At 41.3% G+C, this 20,480-nt stretch overlaps 1 protein-coding gene across 3 annotated transcripts in view; it reads left to right on the plus strand.

Moving 5' to 3' along the window:
* ANKRD12 (ankyrin repeat domain 12) overlaps positions 1-20,480 on the plus strand; it is a 246,148-nt gene that overhangs the window by 103,386 nt on the left and 122,282 nt on the right. For all 3 annotated transcript variants that reach the window (XM_030213381.1, XM_030213385.1, XM_030213377.1), the window contains 2 exons: positions 7,116-7,262; positions 18,996-19,196. In XM_030213381.1, coding sequence (XP_030069241.1) covers positions 7,116-7,262; positions 18,996-19,196 — 348 coding nt within the window. The remainder of the gene's footprint in view (positions 1-7,115; positions 7,263-18,995; positions 19,197-20,480) is intronic.

Genomic DNA, 20,480 nt, shown 5'->3' on the forward strand with positions numbered 1-20,480 from the left:
TGGTGAAAATCTTTGGTATATAGGTGGTGTTTGATAATTATAATAGTTTGAAAATCAAAGCCATCATCTTAAACATTTCCTAGCTGGTAGACAATGAAGTTCTCTAAGAATTGGACTAGCACTTTTCTATTTATGTTTTTGAATTGTGGCCCATGAAATTCAGCAAATCAGGTACAACAGTGTGTTTTTATAGCAGCCTATGTGTTTATCTCATTTTCTCACTGCTTAAGCTTCAAATTTAGGATATGGCTTATACATGAGGGTGACGCATATGCTAGTTTATCCTAGTGGAGATTAGTGTGCATATTGTTCAGCAATGAGGTCAGGAGGGTTTCTGTACTGTCTAACAGAACCTCATCTGATTTGGATGCATAATGTGAGAGATAGTCAAAAAGGAAGTGAGTTGCATAGGTATTACTTTTTGTGTGATTTTTGGATATGATTTTAGAAATGCAAGAGATTCAACACAGGATAACTGGAAGCAAGTACCGAGTCAAGAGAACTGCTTTCGTAATCGGTGATGGTTGCTTTCAACAGGAGATAGCTGACTAACATGGAGGCTAGTATGAACTAGAGAGTGATGTTTCAGGACAAAAATTCGTCCCCATTCCCTCCCCTCAACCAAAATGTTTTTTTCCCCATCCCCACCCCATCCCTGCAGTCAAGCAGACTTTCTAACTCTATCCCCTTATTCTCTGTCCCCTCACCATCTCCACAGTCTTAATTTTCTTTCCCACATTCTCTTGCTCAAAGGAAGATTTTGATGCAATTTTATGAGACTAACAAACACTGTAAATTAAAAACTTAGGACTGTTTAAAAGACAATATTTAAAAATCATAATGAAACATAATAATATAGTTCATTTTTATAACCCATGAAGAAACAGTAAAAAAAAAAAAAGCCCCGCCTTGTACCCACTGCCCAGTGTTGCCATTCTCAGAAAACACCAAGGGAGTAGTGTGGATAAAGGGCTTGCTGGCTGGCTGCCTGCCCAGTAGCGCTGCTGCTGCTCTGTTTGACAGGGCAGGGTGGCCAGATCTTTATCCCCATTACTGCAGGGATGAAGTAACAGCAGTCCCTGCTCCTGCAGCACTACTGTGTAATGTCTTACTGTTATCGCCGTACATAAGTAATGCCACACTGGGAAAAGACCAAGGGTCCATCAAGCCCAGCATCCTGTCCCCGACAGTGGCCAATCCAGGCCAAGGGCACCTGGCAAGCTTCCCAAATGTGCAAACATTCTATACATGTAAGTCCTGTAATTGTGGATTTTTCCCAAGTCCATTTAGTAGTGGTTTATGGACTTGTCCTTTAGGAAACCGTCTAACCCCTTTTTAAACTCTGCCAAGCTAACCGCCTTCACCACGTTCTCCGGCAACAAATTTCAGAGTTTAATTATGCGTTGGGTGAAGAAACCTTTTCTTAGATTTATTTTAAATTTACTACACTGTAGTTTCATCGCATGCCCCCTAGTATTTTTGGAAAGCATGAACAGATGCCATAGTACCATATAATTTAAAAATCCCCATTACCGTGTTGCTATGCTACCATATAATTTAAAATTCCCCGTTACTGTGTCACTTTCTAGTATGAACCATGGATAAGATAATGGAAAGAAGGACCAGAAGACAATGGCTCTGTATTTGAATGGGGGAGGATTCAAACCAATACTAGTTTTCTGCATGGAATTATTTTTTTCCCAAGACAGCTGAAGGTGAAAGTGAAAAGGACGACTATGTGGATAGTTGGCTTGGGAGACTGGGATCCTAAACTAGAAGCATCAGTAGTATGAGCCACTGGCATAGGAAGAAGATTGGGTATGAGGATGGAACCTTTTCCATATAGTGACCATTTTTGAGGAAAAATAGCAAGCAGATGCATCCACAGATGGAAGGGAAGAGGAATGTAAGAGGTGGATGGAGAAGATAGGGAAGAGAAAATGTGGATAACTGTCCTATGGCAGTTGTGGCACGACTGGATCTAGGAATTTTAGCTGTTTTGATGCTTTCTTAATGTCTGTGTGGACTTTAAGAAGGGCAATTTTCAAAAGGTAATTTACCTGTGGAAATACAGCTTCTGAAAACTTTTTTTTCTCTCTTTAAAGTCCAGGGAAAATACATAGGGGAGTGGTAGACCCTAAATGAAGTAGTATATCACCAGTGATGTTACTGGCTTAGTCTAAATCTCATTAAAATTGTCATTTAGGTTACAATTTTCAAGTAAGAGAAAATTAGCATGTAACCTATAAGCTCCATAGGCACACTGATAATTGCCTTGTAAATTTTTTGTTGCTGAACAGTTCTTTTAAGATCCTTAAATAATTTTATCTCAGTTTCTCAAGCTTGAAGAAAGGTGTCCACATATACTCATAGTCCCTTGTGCCACAGGTACCTGAATTCAGATAGTCCAAAGAAAAGCAGAGTTATGCCATCTTAAATGTTGTGGGGAAAAGTCAGAACTGCCTAACTGTTCCTGTATAGCCATATAGTTAGCCTGTACATCACTATAATACCATTGTCAGAGTTTTTACCAATGATTATAGTTACAGGCATATTCTGTATTGATAGTAAACAACTCTTTCAGTCTTAGTCATGATAAACTGTTGTGGCAATATGTTGATTACTATGCCTACCCTATGGATGTACAGAGGACTTGAGTATCTAGTGATTACCTTTTAATAAGAGATTAAGTGATAAAACTTAAATTAGAAATGAATTAAGGACATGGTATCTCAGTCACTCTAGACTAGTTTATGTTGGCAGTGATCCCCAGAATTATGTTACGTTAAATGATTTATATTAATGATATAGAGCAGTTTACACAATATAGTTGAAGTAACATGAGACTCAAATTGAGGTTAGATCTAAATCCTTTTCATTGGCACTCCCTTTTCTGCCACTCTAGAGCACTCCCAAGTTTCAAAACAAAAATGATCCAATCTCCCTGTTAGTAAGCTAAGCTGCTAAGCTACATTTAACATATGTTATTGGGCTTGAATCACATTGATGCAGCTTTTAAAGCAAATTAATCTGGTACAATGCATAGCAAGATGTACATCACTTGACATTACACATAAAGAAGCTCACTGATGTATGAGGGATAACACAATTCATCTCCTGAAGTGTAGTTAGCTTTCTACTGAAAGTACTGACTCCTAGAGAAACAAATTTAATGGACTGACCAGGTATAAAAAAAAGGGCAAAACAAGTGTTTTCTCTCCCACAGGGCCAGTCTTAGGCAGGGGCAACTTCACAGGGCCTCATGCTTCCAGGGGCCCCGCATGGCCCCAACATGACAACACGTCAGCTCTGTTCTCAGTCTGTCTCACTGAACCCCCCTCAGAACACCCCTGCTCCACTCCGCCCCGCCATGCCATTGTCTTTACCAAGAGGTTAGATTGAGAGCATGAGCAGACTTTACTTTTGTTGCACAGCAACCAACCAGTCCTTCCGTGTCTAGCACCTAAAATAGCCTTCTGTAGCAGTTCAACTCATCACCTCTTGGTGGTGACTGGGAGAAGATAGTAGGGGAAGGGAAGCAGCATGAGGAGCCTGTGAAAGGATCCAATGCCATGGCCCAGAACGATGACAGGACACTCAAGTAACTGCTTCCCGCGCTGTGCGCTGCAATCCTGGAGCAGGGCGACGGGGCAGTGCTGCTACTCTGGGCGGTTGGGCAGGAGGATACTCGTGAGCGCCAGCAAGGTGAAGGGAGGAGAAAACCTGCTGCCCTCCTGCTCCATGTAGGCCCGGGCAGATTTCTGCAGCCTCGTAGACTGTTCTAGGCTTCAGAAATCGGCCTGGAATCAGGTGCTTAATCATCAGACTTATTGTGCCTACTTCTTTTTTTCCCGTACCTACATCAAAAAGAAAAAGATGGCATCTTTTGTGGAATGCAGTAAAAATGCACTTGCCTCTGTTTCACAGAGACATATTGAATAATGAGGGAAGGACTTCTTTCCTTCTTTCTTATGTTCAGTGGAAAATAAATCTTTTGGCTCAGGCTGCTTCCTATGTGAATATGCCACTACTGTTTCATCATTGCTTCCAAGTATTACATATTAAGGGCATTTGCTTTAAACTTTGTCTTAATTAGTTTATCCAGTCCGTTACATGCACATGGTTTTGCTTTTTAAACCCAAAGGAAAAGGGTGGTTGCACAGTTTAGGTATAAACTGTGTGATCCCATCTTTTATGACTCTGTTTTTTTCTTTGTTTAGTCATGCAACTTGTCACTTAATTTTCTTAATTTTCTGTCTAAGTTCCTGTTACTCTCTTATCTGTGATGGAGACAGAGCAAGCTATACTTTTTATTTTCTGAAAAATGATCGTTTGAAAATGTATTATCAATATTGATAACGAATATCAATATTAATGTCCTTATTAATATTCATATCAACCTAAGTTGGGCCACTTTGTTACCACCCCTCCCCCTAAGGAGCCAGGGAAAAAGGAATGGAACACCAACAAAACTTGATGTCATCATGTTGTAATTGGTAAGTAAGCAAACGGAGACATCCATTAGTTCCATTCCTGGCTGGCACAGGTCCTTTCATTCCGCAGGTTTATCTAAGAACCCAACCCAATACAATACACATACAGTTACATAGGTTACTATGGGGCTCATTTTAGAAATAGAAAAACGTCAAAAAGTGTCATAAAGTGGCGTTTGGACGTATTTCTTAAAACGTTCAAATTGTTATTTTCTAAGCCTATTTTGCAGTCATTTATCTATGCAATTCATTACAGTGCATCCAAATCGCAAGGGAGCGTTTTGGGGACATGTTTAGGTGCTCTAACACTTGGATGTTTTATAACCATAATGAAACAAATTTAAAAAAAAGGTCTAAAACGTCAACGTTTTGTTCTAAACCTTCAATGTTTTGATCTAAACCTGTTTTTAGAATGAATAAGGCACAAAAAGTTGCCCTACATAACCAGATGACCACTGGAGAGAATCAGAGATGACCCCCCCCCCCCCCCCCCCGAAGATGTGAATAAAAATAGTACTTCTATGACAGCTTCAGATGTTGTAGCCAGTTCTATTAGAGCAGCAAGCAGGTCCCTGGAGTAGTGTAGTGGTCGGTACAGTGGACTGTAGAGAAGGGGGACCCAGGCCTATATCTCGCTGTACATGTCACACTCATGGTGGAAAGTGTGAGCCCTCTGAAACTGACCAAAAACCTATTGTACCCACATATAGGTGACCCCTTCAGCCATGAGGGCTATTGTAGTGCTGTATAGTTGAGGGTGATGGGTTTTGGAGGGTTCAGCAGACAAGGTAAGGGGGTAACGGTGAGATGTGTACCTGGGTGCTTATATGTGAAGTCCATAGCAGTGCCCCCTAGGGTGCCCTGTTGCTCTCCTTGGATCTCTGTGTGACCAGTCTACTGAGATTACTGGCCCCTTCTATATCCCAATGACTTGATTTTGTGCATTTTGTATTTGGATGTTTTTTTTTTCCTGAAAATGGACCAAAAGATAAACACACACAGCACAAAGCTATATAGCATGTCGCCATTTAAAAAAAGGAAAAAAAGACTTTTGCTGTTTCGAAAATGTCTATATTCGGATTTGGGATGTTTAGTGCAAAATGTCCAAAGTTCAACTTAGACATTATATTGAAAATGCCGCTCCACATATCTTTGTAAGTCTATGTGTTTTGAAAATGAGCACCTTAGTGTTCTAATCGGAGCTGATTGGGTTCCATTACGAATATTCAGCTGTCCAGTTGTGAAATTCTCATGTATTGCATGTAGTATCAGGAAAGTGTGTATGTATTTCAAGTACCTTACAAAGTTTCTTTTTGAGTAAACCTGTGAAGGGAATTTTGGGGGTTTTTTTCAATTTATCTTGCACCTTTTTCAGTAGTAGCTCAGGGCAATGACATTCAGGTACAGTAGATATTTCACACGAGAGTAAATGTCAGTCTGTCATAGTTAAAATCTGACCCTCCTGAATTGTTTTGAATTTTGTGGTTTGTTTTAACCTGGTTTATTAAATTTATATGTTTTTGCACTTTACTGCCAGTATTTTGCTGAAAAGGTTTTGTTTGTAGCATTTGGGTATCCTTCAGTTGGCAGAATCATTAACTCTAAGTGAAGTGAGGCTGTGTGTGAGTGAGAAAATTATACTTGTATCTCCACCTAAACTCCAAACGTGTTTCATTGTAGTAAGCTCCCTTTTCAACCACTGAACAGTTTGTTTCATAGTCATTGCATTTTATTTATGTATTTATTTTTATTGTTTAAGCATATTACTGTCCACTTCTTGAAATTATCTGGCCTGCAAAGTACTGACCACTCTTGTACGTAGCTGGTCGAACTTTCAAGCAAATCACTACTACTACTACTACTATTTAGCATTTCTATAGCGCTACAAGGCATACGCAGCGCTGTACAAACATAGAAGAAAGACAGTCCCTGCTCAAAGAGCTTACAATCTAATAGACAAAAAATAAATAAAGTAAGCAAATCAAATCAATTAATGTGAACGGGAAGGAAGAGAGGAGGGTAGGTGACTTCAAGTGTCCTAGAAAAGTATTGTGCCACTTATTCAGAACTGTCTATGTTCAAGTGCAGTAAAAAAGTAGAATTAATGCTCCATAGGTTCGTAGCATTTTTTTTTGAATGATACTGTCAGCAATCATTGTCTAGGTTTGGTCCCGGGGTCCAGTTTGTAGAGGCAGTAGGTTCCCAAAGAATACACAATCCACTCGAGTTTGGATATAGAAAGTATATTATATTTGCATATATGTTTAGGCTCACAGAACTTAGTACAGGTAAATGATACAAGGCTGTCTCTGTGTGTGTGTTTAGAGAAAGAACAGCTAAGCCAGCAGAGCCATGTGCAGAGAGAGGGAAAGAGAGAAAAACTGCCAGCCCCCAGAGCCCTGTGCTCTGGGGCTCAAGATGGTGGTGGGCAGAGGGAAAGAAAGAGAGAGAAGTGCAAGCAGAGCTCTGTGCTCTGCTGCACAGAGAGAGACGTAGTCCCCTGGACAGAGAGAAGTGCCCTGAGCAGGGCAATGATTGCTGACAGATACTTTGATATGTTTTTTAAATGCCCATTAGTTCTCTTTGAGTACTTTTCAGAACCTTACAATACAATCTTTCCAGAGAGAGAAGGCCCAGAGAAGAAAAAGATGAAAAAGGAAGCCGGAAACAAGAAGTCCACACCAGTCAGCATCCTGTTTGGTTATCCTTTATCTGAGCGCAAGCAGATGGCTCTTCTTATGCAGATGACAGCAAGAGACAACAGTCCAGGTGATACCAACCATCATTGAGTTTACCATTCATGCATTACAGGCTTTTCTGTGAATTCTTTACTTAATTCTTTCACAAATGATTTTCAGTTAACTAAGGGGTCTTTTACTAAGCTCTGGTAGCATTTTTAGCTCATAGTATATATCAGCTAGCGGTAAACTCTGATGGGCATCTTGGTGTTTACCGCCAGCTGATTTCTACCGCAAGCTAAAAACACTACCACGACTTAGTAAAAGACCCCCTAGGGGCTCTAAGCAGTGCATACTGCCAGTGAAAAAAGGATTGTTAATATTCTGAATGTAGGAGGTAGAAATCACATGGCTTTTAAGCTGTTAAATGTTATAATCACTTACTATAGGAAACTGATTTTGTAAATGTCATATGTTTCAATAATCAACCTGTGTACGCGTTTGACCTTGAATTGTGATAATTGTATTCTTTCATGTATATACCAATTTATCCCCAAAATATGGGCCAAAGCAGTTTACCTCAGAATTATTAGTATAGCCCAGGAGTTCTCAACCCAGTCCTTGGGACAAATGCAGCCAGTCAGGTTTTTAGAATACCCACAATGAATATGCATGAGATAGGTTTGCATACAGTGGAAGCAGTGCATGCAAATTTATCTCATGCATATTCATTTTGGGTATCCAGAAAACCTGACTGGTTAGGTGTGTCGAGGACTGGTTTGGGAACCCCTGGTATAGCATATATTATAAAAATAATGAAAGCCTTTTAAATAAACAATATATTTCTACCCACTATGAATTTAATTTGAAGTGGACATTTGTATTCTGATTTACCTTTTCAGTTCAAGGCGCATTACATAATAAAATATTATAAACAAATTTTAAATTAATAAAACCAAAGCAATCCAATAGATTCCTTCATATTCCCCATCTTATTTTAAAAACTCACTAAAACAATAAATCATGTATTGCCTTCAATCAATTTAATCCAACAACGAATACTTTTGGAAGCCCTGTTTTCAGATGTCTGAAAAGCTTAAAAGATGAAATCATCCTAAGCTGTTTCAGTAAAGTATTCCACAAAGTAGGACCGTAATTTATGATAGTTTTGTACTTTTTAGACTGAAGATGAATCACACGTGAATGTGGTACCACCAATTGAATTTGACCACGAACCTGGAATACAAACCCTACTAAAATGTGATGTATCACTTGGTTGCCATTCTATATAAAATTTTAAAACATATTAAAACTCTGAACTCTATTCTAGCCTTTACAGACATCCAGTGGTCCTTGATTAAATATGGCGTAACACGCTCCACTGCACTCCCTCCCCATATTATTTTTACTGCCATGTTCTAAAAAACGTGTAACTTACAACGCTGCTTATTAGGCAAGCCCAAGAGCATAATATTAACCAGTAGCAAATGTTTAGGATTTCAAAAATTTGTAAATGTATTCTAATTAACTTCAAATGAAAAAAAAAACAACAACTTTCGAACAACCATATTTACATGAGTTTCCATAGATAAACTGGCATCAGTCCACCCACCCATCACTGTTACCAGAACTTGGAGACAATCTGACCCATCTAGGACACCATCACTGTAGTAAATGCAGTGTGTGCAGTCATTCAGTGGATACCACTATTTTTGTACACCCAGATACATCCAGAAAGTATTACTTAAATCATACCTCAGACTGCAATACCTCATGTGTTATCTATCTTATTCAGTGTCCATGCCCTATGCTATATATCAGTAAGACTACCAGAGCAACAAAGACCAGAATTATAGAGCACAGAAGTTGCATTAATAGAAATATTGAAAGCACACCTTTTGTTGGCTATGGGAAAACAGCAGATCACAGTATCTCTGATCTTTCATTTTTGGTTCTCAAGGCTTTCAAAACTTTTACTTTCTTAGTTCACATACTTCAATGATATTCAATAACTCAAGGTTATAATCAAATACTTTTTAGGCGACCCTCAGGGGGAGGAATGCTGGCTTCGGCCTAACCTCTGGTAAGCCTTTCCTCGGCTGAGAGGTGCCCAGCTCTACCACTGGCTGCCTTTCAGGTGCTGTGGAGGACTTGCAGCCCTTCTGCACATCCTCACAGCTGTATCTGGGGTGACTCCCAGTGCACCCCTATCTTCCCAGGGCCCTTGCTCCAGGTGCCCAGGGTTTCCAGGTGCTTTTTGGCTAGGATCAGGCAACCCTCAGGGGGAGGAATGCTGGCTTTGGCTTAACCCCTAGTAAGCCTTTCCTCAGCTGAGAGGTGCCCAGCTTTACCACCGGCTGTCTTTCAGGTGCTGTGGAGGACTTGCAGCTCATCTGCATATCCTTTACAGCCTTCTCCAGGGTGACTCCCAGGTCCACTCCAATCCACTCAGGGCCTCCACTGTAGGTATCGCGCGCCGGGGCATTTGTCTCTTTACATTTATTTTTCTCCCAGTTACTACTTATGGCTCCAGTACACTTTTTCTTCTTGGTACTGTCCCTTCCTAATCTGTTTCTCCATCTGAAACCACTCTACACTGCAGGAACACATTGTCCACCCTCTGTATTCATCATCTGACCATCTCTTTTTTTTCTCTTCATTTTTCTCAGCTCTCAGTCTTCAACATTTCCTTCCTTCCATTCATCCATCTCTTTTCTATCTGAGTACATCTCGCCTTCGTCCCTTTCATCATACCTCTCCTACTCTTCTCCGTACTCTCTTGCTCCTGCTTTCCGCTGGGGACATTAATCCCAATCCTGATCCTCCACATCAGCTCTCATCCTATTTGTGCAGGTCACACTGTGATATCTCCAATCTAATTTCTGTTCCTCTCCTTCCCCCCCCTTCTTCCCTGCCTTTCTCTTGTGCTCTGTGGAATGCCTGCTCTGTCTGTAACAAACTTTCCTACATCCATGACTTCTTTATCTCTTGTACTCTCCATCTGCTTGCCCTAACTGAAACTTGGCTTTACCCTGAAGACTCTGCCTCAGTCGTGGCCCCATGCCATGGAGGTTATCTTTTCTCCCATACTCCTCGCCCGGTTGGCCGCGGAGGTGATGTCGGGCTACTACTTTTCACCCTCTTGTAGATTTCAACCTCTTCTTCCACCTCAGTCTCACTGTTTTTCTTCCTTCGAAGTCCACTCCATCCGTCTATTTGCTCCTCTGCCTCTCCGAGTAGCAGTCATTTATCGACCCCCTGATAAGTCCCTTTCTTCCTTTCTCACTGACTTTGATGCCTGGCTTTCCTCCTTTCTTGAACCTTCATCTCCTTCCCTCATTCTTGGGGATTTTAACATTCATGCTAATGATCCCTATGACTCTTACGCTTCTCAGTTTCTTGCTTTAACATCCTCTTTCAATCTTCAACTGTGCTCCACTGCCCCCACTCACCAGAATGGCCACTGTCTTGATCTTATCCTCTTCTCAAACTGCTCACTCTCCAGTTTCTGTGCCTCAATTCTTTCCCTCTCTGACCATCATCTGATAACTTTCACACTTAAACATCCTCCTCCCCAGTCCCATCCAATCTTAACCAATACATTTAGGAATCTTCAGGCTATTGACCCTTCTACTCTGTCCTCCGGTGTTTCAAATCTCTTCTCTGCGACTGTTATCCAAGTCTGTCAATGAGGCTGTCTCTTCCTATAATACTATTCTCTCCTCTGCTCTGGATACTCTTGCTCCTCCCATTCCCCGTTCTGTAAAATGTACCAAACCCCAGCCTTGGCTGACCTCTAGAATATGCTACCTACGTTCCTGTGCCCGCTCTGCCGAACGCCTTTGGCTGAAATCCTGTGCCCATGCTGACTTCATACATTTCAAATTCTTGCTGACCTCCTTCCAGTCTGCTCTTTTACTTGCCAAACAGGACTATTACATCCAGTTGACATTCTCTTGGCTCAAACCCTCGACGTCTCTTTGCCATACTGAACTCTGTCCTCAAAGTGCCTTCACCTCCAACCCCCCCTTCACTTTCCTCCCAGATCCTGGCTTAGTTCTTTCATGATAAGGTTCACAAGATTAAACTTGAATTCTCAACCAGGTCACCTCCACCTTGCCTTCCCTTAGTCCATTCTCTCAACCCTCCAACCTTCCTCCTTTTCTTCTTTTTCTGAAATCACTGAAGAGGAAACTACACATCTTATTTCCTCCTCAAAACCAACTACCTGTTCCTCTGATCATATTCCCACCCATATACTTAACACTATCTCTCCTACTGTCATCCCTTTTATCTGTCATATCCTCAATCTTTCACTGTCCACTGCAACTGTTCCTGATGCCTTCAAACATGCCGTAGTCACACCACTCCTTAAAAAACCTTCATTGTGTGTTCCCTATGCTTATCCATAGTTGAGTGCAGTTGAGTAATTTAGAAAAAAACATTTTATTTTAGATTGGCGTCTATCCATCATCATTGCAGGGAGCATTTGATGTTTGGTGGAAGTTATTGTTTTTGACAGCAGATGAATGGGTTGATTGCAATACAGCTTATGATGCCACTGAAATTCTCTCATTTTTAATCTGGCAGAGGCTGCCATGTGTCCCAGCAGCTGTAAAAATGAACAAGCTAGATTTAAGATAGGAGAATTTTAGAGCAAGTGAAGCAAATCTAGAGCACCGGTCTTGAGGAAGATAACATCTAACATTCATAGGTGCATATCTGAATACAACGATAGCCAAAGGTTAAGTTGGGTTTAGGGTGAACCCCAGAGTTGTTAAGGTAGATAAGGTTATGATTTTAGGAAGTTGTTACCACCCACAGAGGGTCCTGAGATGAGCAGGGAGTCTTTGAGATAAGGATAAATAGCGTACCTTCTTTCAAAAATGTGCAGAAACTAACAGCTAGACACTTTGGCCTCTCCTCTGCCCCTAGAATCTTCACAAAGGATAGTACCCAATATTGATAATGACAATTTAGGAAGGTGAAACAAAGAAATTGCCAATGGTTTGAGTGGATGAGGATACAAATGTAAGCAGCCTTGAGATTGAGAGAAACTAGTCAGTTGCCCTGATTTAGGAGATTTTAAATTTTTCTTTTTGCAAACACATTGAGACCCCTGAGGTAAAGAATGGGCCAAGTCTCCCTGTCTTGGGGGGAATGATAACAAATTTTTTGAGTAAAATTCATGACCTTGCTGGTATGGGGATACTTCCCCTACTATGTTTTTTTTTTCTGATGATTGAATCCAGTTCCACAGCAAGGAGTTGAGTGTGATGGCCTGGAAGTCAACAAGCGATGGATAGCTTCCCTTGAAATTGAAGCCTAATTGTAAATTTGAGAATTTTATGATATGACCAGATTAGTGTAGTAGAAGTATACATATCTACTAGTAATTTTCTTCAACAACTGGGGCTGTGATTGCATCCAACTTATGTCGTCGTCCCCCCACAAGAGTACTTTCCCTATTTAACACATATAAATTCAAACTAAATTAAAAAAAATCATAAAATTATCTTACGTTCTGATCCTCCCAGTCATCCAAATGAAGAATAAAATCCTCTATAGTCACAAAGGAGGGACAACAAAGTATCACTTGGGAAATCAATACTTGTAACTTGTCCACAATCCCTAGCCAATTTCCAGATGACCTTTACAAAAATCAATAGTCCCAATGTCTCCTTGCCAAGTGGCACTTCTACTTTCAATTAGGGCTGTACCAAATATTCATATTTGATTTGGTCCCGAATAGTGCCCTGAATTCATTGGAATTCAGACGAATAGCGATTTAAATTCAAATAGAAATAATCTGTGGCTCTACTGTTCTAAATTCCTAAATCCATCCTGATTTCCCTCTGCATTTGTATTCAGTTTTTGTATTTGGACGAATAATATTTTTCATTATTCATATCAGGCCAAATAGTAAAATATGCTATTCAGTACTACTCTACTTTCAGTAACATTCCTTCTAATTCTGCTTCCATTTCTCCACTGCAATGGTAATATGAGAAATGACAGCAATTCCTCTTTCCTTTTTCCCCTTCCTATTTACATAGTTTATCAAATAACCTGGGGGGCAAAGCATATTCATTAGAGGTATATCACTGTCTACCATCCAAGTTTCTGTAATAATAGTCCATAATTATTTTCTATGAAATCACTAACAATCTCAACTTTGTTACATAATGATCATGCATTAAGGTAACACATGCACTGGAGCAATATCCTCCCCCAAGGTTCCTTTTCTAATAGGATTTTTTTTTTTTTACAAGACTGGTCACTCCTAACCTTTCTCTCATTTACCATTACCCATAATATTGGAATAGATCTCCTAATTTCTAAACAATCAAATTTGCAGTACCACAAGTTAAGCCCCTGTCCTTACCCTGTCTACTACTTCCCCAACTGTCCCGTAGAACTGGGATAAGCTGGTTATTCATCTGAAAAAGTGCCTATCCCACACTATAATATCTAATGTCTTTAGTTCCAACCTTCTCAAAGGCCAGATCAATAAAATTATAAACTTCACATTTTACATCTCCTATTACATATTAATCACTTCACAAAATTCAAAGTCTAAAACGGTCCCCCAAATAATGCCCCTACTAATGCCCTCAAAGGGATGCACAGTAAAGGGCAGAGCACACCCCATTGGTGACGTGTCTCTGTTTGTGGTGTGCTTTTCTTTCAGAGCAGGCAGAAAGTGATGTCATCAAGTGGGCAGGGCTAAGCCACATCGCCAAAAACACTGCTGTGCACACTGACTGCAGGATATGGTAAGAGCACTGAGTAGTTGCAAGCTGCAGATAAAACCCAGTTCTGAAGATGGTAAATGCAGTACAGCTACCGCAGATCTTGGAACACTTGCACTCAGAGTACAAAGACTAGTTGGTCACTCAAGGAAGTTACATGGAAATACTTTTAAAACAAATAAGAGGAAATATTTTTTCACTCGGTGAATAGTTAAGCTCTGGAATTCCTTTCCTGAGGGTGTGGTAACAGCAGTTAGCGTATCTGAGGTTAAAAAAGGTTTGGACAAGTTCCTGGAATTAAAGTCCATAGTCTGCTGTTGAAACAGACATGGGGAAGCAACTGTTTGCCCTGGGATTGGTAGCATGGAGTGTTGCCACAATTTGGGTTTCTGCCAGATACTTGTGACCTGGCTTGGCCACTGTTGGAAACGGAATACTGGGCTAGATGGACCATTGGTCTGACCCAGTATGGCTACTCTTATGTTCTTACGTTGATGTCATAAAATGGGTGGAACTAAGTCGCACTGCCAAAAACACTGCCATGCACTCTGACTGCAGAAGGGTAGTAAGAGCACGGTGTAATGACAAAATACAGACAAGACCCAGTTCTGAAGATGATAAATTCAGCCACATCATATAAGTAGACAATAACATTCCCAAAAATGCCAACTCCCGATCAATAAGACCAGTTTAAATATGCAACATAATATATAGCAGCATAACAAATATAATAACAGCAATTCACATTTCTGGGTTTAGCAGAGCTAGGTGAAATTTACCATAAATACTTTGCTAGAACAAGTAAAAATTCTTCTATTTTGATAGAAAGTTCAGAAAGGAGCATTTCTCATTAGACCTTGGGGCCTGCTACAGCAATCATGTACAATCAAATGTAAGATTGCAGGACTATCACTTTAGAAATTATAGAATAGCGGGAATTCCTTATACTTTGCACAGCTTTTGGTGTAAACTTGTTGGGGTTTTTTTATTATCCTCCTATGGTAAATGAATGCAGCATTAATTTTTAATAAGTCTTGACAATATCTATAATAGTCTGTTAGGTTGAAACTAGCTTGGAAATTCTATTAACCTGAAAGCAAGCAATTTGCTAAATTGCACAGATATATGATTATGTTTGATAGCCCAAACATGAAACACATCTTCTCCACTGCTTCATGGCATTCCCCAATTTATCTTTTTTTCCATTGGAACTATTGCGCTCCTCAGCTGTACTAATTTGCCCCTCTTTACACTATTTTTGGCAAATGATTTTGTTTCCTGTCTTAAGCAGCGTGTTATAACTTAATGTTTTGTTTTTGTCTCCTAAGTTTTTTTTTTTTTTTAATTTTTTTTAATTTTTTTAGCTACATAGCATTTACACCTCTGTCAACAGCCCCCTTTAACAGTGGTTTCTGATGGGCATCTCTGGGCTTGGGGGAAGCTCCTCCATAGGGCCCATTTGCTACAAGGAGTTCAGGGGCACCTTTCCATCAAGCCTAATAATCTTCCATTTGTTTTTTAAGTGGAGGTAGTTTTTAACTTGCAACCAATGTAAAAATGTACACCAGGTCTAGCACAAATTTTGTTTAAGTATTAAAAGGCACTTTTAAACACCTGATGCACTGCATATTACTACATCAGGCATCAACTTTTTTTTTTTTAACATATCAGTAAATTTTTTGTGCTCATGTTTTCTTATATTGGAACCATTGTGGAGATTGATTTCTATGCTGCCTTTAGCTATATTCTTGTGGAGATTGCTTTATTTGAAACCTCCCATTAAGACACATAGTATTATGGATGTCAATAGTATAGTTCTGTTGAGAAAATCCTTCTTTGAAGCTGTGGCTTCTGTAGGCTAAAGTACCTGGCAAAACAAAATGTACCCATTCCTTCTCTGCTAGACCAGTCCTGACAAGTGGGTTGAGTCCCCCTTCCAGCAGATGGAGGTAGAGCTACTAAACTATTCCAGTAACATCATCTGGTATAAGGACAGGTGCAACCTGGAGTTCTCCAAGGTCTTCATCCTTGAAATTGAATCCTTGGACTGAAATCTCTTGGGGTTCTGACTATGGTTCTTACCTCCAGCACAGTACAGAGGTGATTATCCTCCACTGCTTCAAGCTATAACCCATGGGCTTTAGCTTGATGAGGCACTTGGCAGTGATCCTCACAGGGCCCTGACATTTGAGCCTTAGTCCCTGAAGGGCCCTTTCAGGGTACAGGGGAGGGTGAGACATATTTGTCATTCCTCCGGCTCCTCCAAGGGTCTCCAGTGAGGATCAGCTGGGTCCGTTTTCTGGTCCAGGTAGGGGGCAGACTCACCTAGTTTGTTTTTTTTTTTTTTGTAGAAGTAGTTTATTGAGAAATCAATACACATTTGTCCAACAAGCACATCAAACATATAGTTAGCATACAGTTCAAACTCTTCTTATTGACTTATAAGTGCATTCACTCTGCAGCTCCTCAGTACCTCTCCACTCTCATCTCTCCCTACAGTCCTCCCCCGGAACTCCGTTCACTGGGTAAATCTCTCTTATATGCACCCTTCTCCTCCACCGCTAACTCCAGATTCCGTTCCTTTTATCTTGCTGCACCATATGCCTAGAATAAACTTCCCGAGCCAGTCCGTCAAGCTCCATCTCTGGTCGTCTTCAAATCTAGGCTAAAAGCCCACCTTTTTGATGATGCTTTTAACTCCTAACCCTTACTCATTTGTTTAGTACCCTTATTTTATCATCCCCACCTTAGTAATTCCCTTGTCTCTTATTTGTCCTCTTTGTCCTAATCAGATTGTAAGCTCTGTCAAGCAGGAACTGTCTCTTCATGTTCAAGTGTACAGTGCTGCGTACATCTAGTAATGCTATAGAAATGATAAGTAGTAGTAGTAGCAAAAGCAGAACTTGTTGATTGACCACTCCCACCAACTGAATTGAGAAAGTCCATTCTTCCATATTTTTGTTTGAGATAAGAACACTTTACAATAAGACAATTCTCTCAACTTTAAAACGGGCCCAAAGTAATACCCCTCCCGCCCCCTCCTTCCCCCCCTCCTTCCCCGTGGATGAGGATACCATTCAACCAACAGTTTCATATCAACCTAAGTGAAATTCCCCCTATTTTTCTTTTTAAATATTACACAGAGCATGCTTGTATAAAAGGGGCCCAGATATCTTCCCATGTTGCCTGAGTTCGTCTCCTAATTTCAGTCAATCTTTCCATGCCACAAATATACCATAATTTAGAAATCCATCCCAACAAGGGCGGCACAGACCTCTTCTTCCAGTGCCTGGCCAGATTTATACGGGCAGCTTGACATATTATTGTTATTATTAACATTTGTATAGCGCTACCAGGCGCACGCAGCGCTGAACATCCAACGTAGAGAGAGACAGTCCCTGCTCAAAAGAGCTTACAATCTAAAAATAAGACAGACAGACAAGACAATTAAGGACAAGGGAAGTACTGGGTGAGAAGGAACAAGGGGAGGGCAAATTGAGTAGTGGCTAGGATCCAAAAACAGTGGTGAAAAGGTGGGTTTTTAGCATAGATTTGAAAACAGGTAGAGATGGAGCTAGACGTACAGGCTCAGGAAGTCTAGTCCAGGCATAAGGTGCAGCGAGGGAAAAGGAACGAAGTCTAGAGTTAGCAGTAGAGGAGAAGCACATAAGCACTGCCATACTGGGAAAAGATCAAGGGTCCATCAAACCCAGCATCCTGTCTCTGACAGCGGCCAATCCAGGCTTCAAGAACCTGGCAACCCCCCCTCCCCCCAAAAAAATAATGCTCACCTCCAACGTTCTATGGGTCTGCCTGCCTGTGTCCGTGACGTTCTCCAGAGTTGGTCTGCTAGGCTCCGACGCCCTGGCTGACGTCACTAGACCCATTATGATGTGATCCCGGTGGGAAAAAAAAACCTCACAGCTGATCCACTCTTCCCCCCCCCAAAAAAAAATGGCTCGCGAAAAAATTTGAGCACGAAAGCAACAGAAAAGGCTCGAGACTGCCTGATGGCAGTGACATACTCAACAGCCTCCCTCCACAGTTACCGCTGAGCTGGCCATCGCGCTGAAGTATGGAAAAACGGTAAGGAGAGAGGACCCGCACCGGCCCACAAGAACACCTCAAAACGCCCCCCAACTAAACGTGCCACTACTGTCATTGCCGCCGCCGCCGCAGCGAAAACAGCTGACTCCTCCGCTCCTGACCACCTCTCCTCTCTTCAAAGCGGACCCACGAAAACAGCTGACTCCTCCGCTCCTGACCACCTCTCCTCTCTCAGTTCCAGGGTAGTTGCCCCCTCCCCCCCTCCAGCCACCCTGCGATGTTTAAGTGAAAAATTAGGGAGCTGTGAGTGTGTGTGTGTGAGAATGAGAGAGTGTGCCAGGGGCCCCCTCCCTCCCTCCCAGTTTCAGGGTCCGCCCACCCCCTCCCAGTTTCAGGGTTTGCCTGGCCCCCCTCCCAGTTCCAGGGTCATTGCCCCCTCCCACTCACCCAGTTCCAGAGTCGTTGCCCCCCTCTCTCCCTCACTCCCAGTTCCAGGTTAGTTGCCCCCCTCTTCCCCCCCCCCCCCAGCAACCCTGCGATGTTTAAGTGAAAAATTAGGGAGCTGTGTAGTGTAACAAAACGCACCTGCAACGTTGTGAAGCTGACTCCGTGCCTTCATTGAAGTGAAGGGTTGGTCAGGTTCGTCAGATACGTCAGTCTGTCACCATCTCTCTCGGCCCCGCCCTCGCGCCTCTGATAGGGCCGCCGCCCTCGACGTCATCACGTGATGACGGCGAGGGCAGCGGACCTATCAGAGGCACGAGGGTGGGGCCGAGAGAGATGGTGACAGACTCACGAATCTGATGAACCTTACAAACCCTTCACTTCAGTGAAGCCACGGAGTCAGCTTCAGAACGTTGGAGGTGCTTTTTATTATAGTAGAGATGTAGTATGTTGAAGCTAACTTGAAAAATTATTTAAATAATTAAAAAATTGGCTGCTATTTATTTCCTCCATTGGAAACATTTAGACAAAGCACATTTTAAAGTAAAGCGCTGACTAACATTATTTTTTTTTGCTTACAGATTCTACCCCAAATCACCCTTTGCAGACAACACCAACACAAAAAAGGACTCCAAGTTCATCCACTCGACAAAAAGACAAGGTTAACAAAAGAAATGAACGCGGTGAAACTCCTTTACATATGGCAGCTATTCGTGGAGATGTCACACAAGTGAAAGAATTGATTGGCCTGGGTGCAAATGTGAATGTAAAAGACTTTGCAGGTAACTTGGTTTTGTGATGAGTATTTCTCAATACTGTATTGCTTTTATGTCCTTGGCATTTAGTTTTTTCAGTTGGAGAAGTTTAGTGCACAGAATGTATTTGGGTCTGGGGAATTATCACAGTGTATGTTTGTTTGTTTGAGCAACATGGGGAAGTCCTTAATGGATGCATCTGTACGCTATGTTCATATTACACCCAAAAAGCAAAGTGAATTGAAAGTGTGGGGCAGTCAGTTATTGAAGATCAGTGTATTTGAATATTCCAGTAAAGGCAGTTTCCACAGGTCAGTAGTAGATTTGTCTGAAACTGCTGGACACTGTGAAACCTTGCCAGTTGTTTTTCATAGTAGATAAGCAGTCTGATCCATACTGTCCTAGAAAGATAACACTACTTGATGGTGTGAGGCAATTGTTTTGAGAGATGCCTCTTAACATCTTCTGGATGATCTCCTTCCTTCCAAGCACTGGTTGTATTGCTGAGGAGAAAATTTTCTTTCTCAAAGGGTAAGCAGAATATTAGCATATTAGATACTATAGAAACACTCAATAAGGAGTTTAGATGTTTCTCCCAATCTTTTGCCTCAAATAGTGCCTAAAATATTCTCCCAAATTGTTTTATATTGGGCTGGTGAAGGAATCTGGAGCATTAAAGCTCTATAGAATCTAGCGATGCTCCCTCTACTGCTACCTCCTTGAACTGCCCGCTGTAGGAGGGAAGTATCCATCAGCAGTTCAGTCCAAACTTAACGACTGATAAAATCTAAAAAGAAATCCTGTTGTGTGAGGCCAAACTCTCTTCCCTTAAATCATCACAGGACACTAGAGCCCCATAGTCCACCAATTGACTTAAAGTAGCTAAACCGTTCCCCACCCACTTGACATAAGCTGTATCCTGTTTGTTCCAGAACAAAGTCTCAGCATGAGAAATTGATGTGGCAGAAAAATAGGTCCTATACTATAGGAGATTAAGTCGGGTTTTGAGCCAAAGGTTGAGAGTTAAGAATAGGATTCCCAACTTCTTTCAAATGCCTCAGTGTCTCCAATTTAAGCCAGGGGAGGGCCCTCAGGGAAATCACCCCAAGCAAACTCTGCTCCATCCGTCCCCAGCTTTTATGAGTATCTTGTATCGAACTAGTAAGATATTTTAAGTTGTGTCGTTTGGTAAGAAAATTTAAAGTTGGGCACCACCACTAGTACAACATTTTTCTTTGCACCCTAGGTGGTTATTTCACCAGATATAGCCAGAGACTTTCTTATGAAGTTGCCTGAAAAAGGAATCAGCCA

This window comes from Microcaecilia unicolor, chromosome 1, assembly GCF_901765095.1.
Source record: "Microcaecilia unicolor chromosome 1, aMicUni1.1, whole genome shotgun sequence".
Taxonomy (NCBI): domain Eukaryota; kingdom Metazoa; phylum Chordata; class Amphibia; order Gymnophiona; family Siphonopidae; genus Microcaecilia; species Microcaecilia unicolor.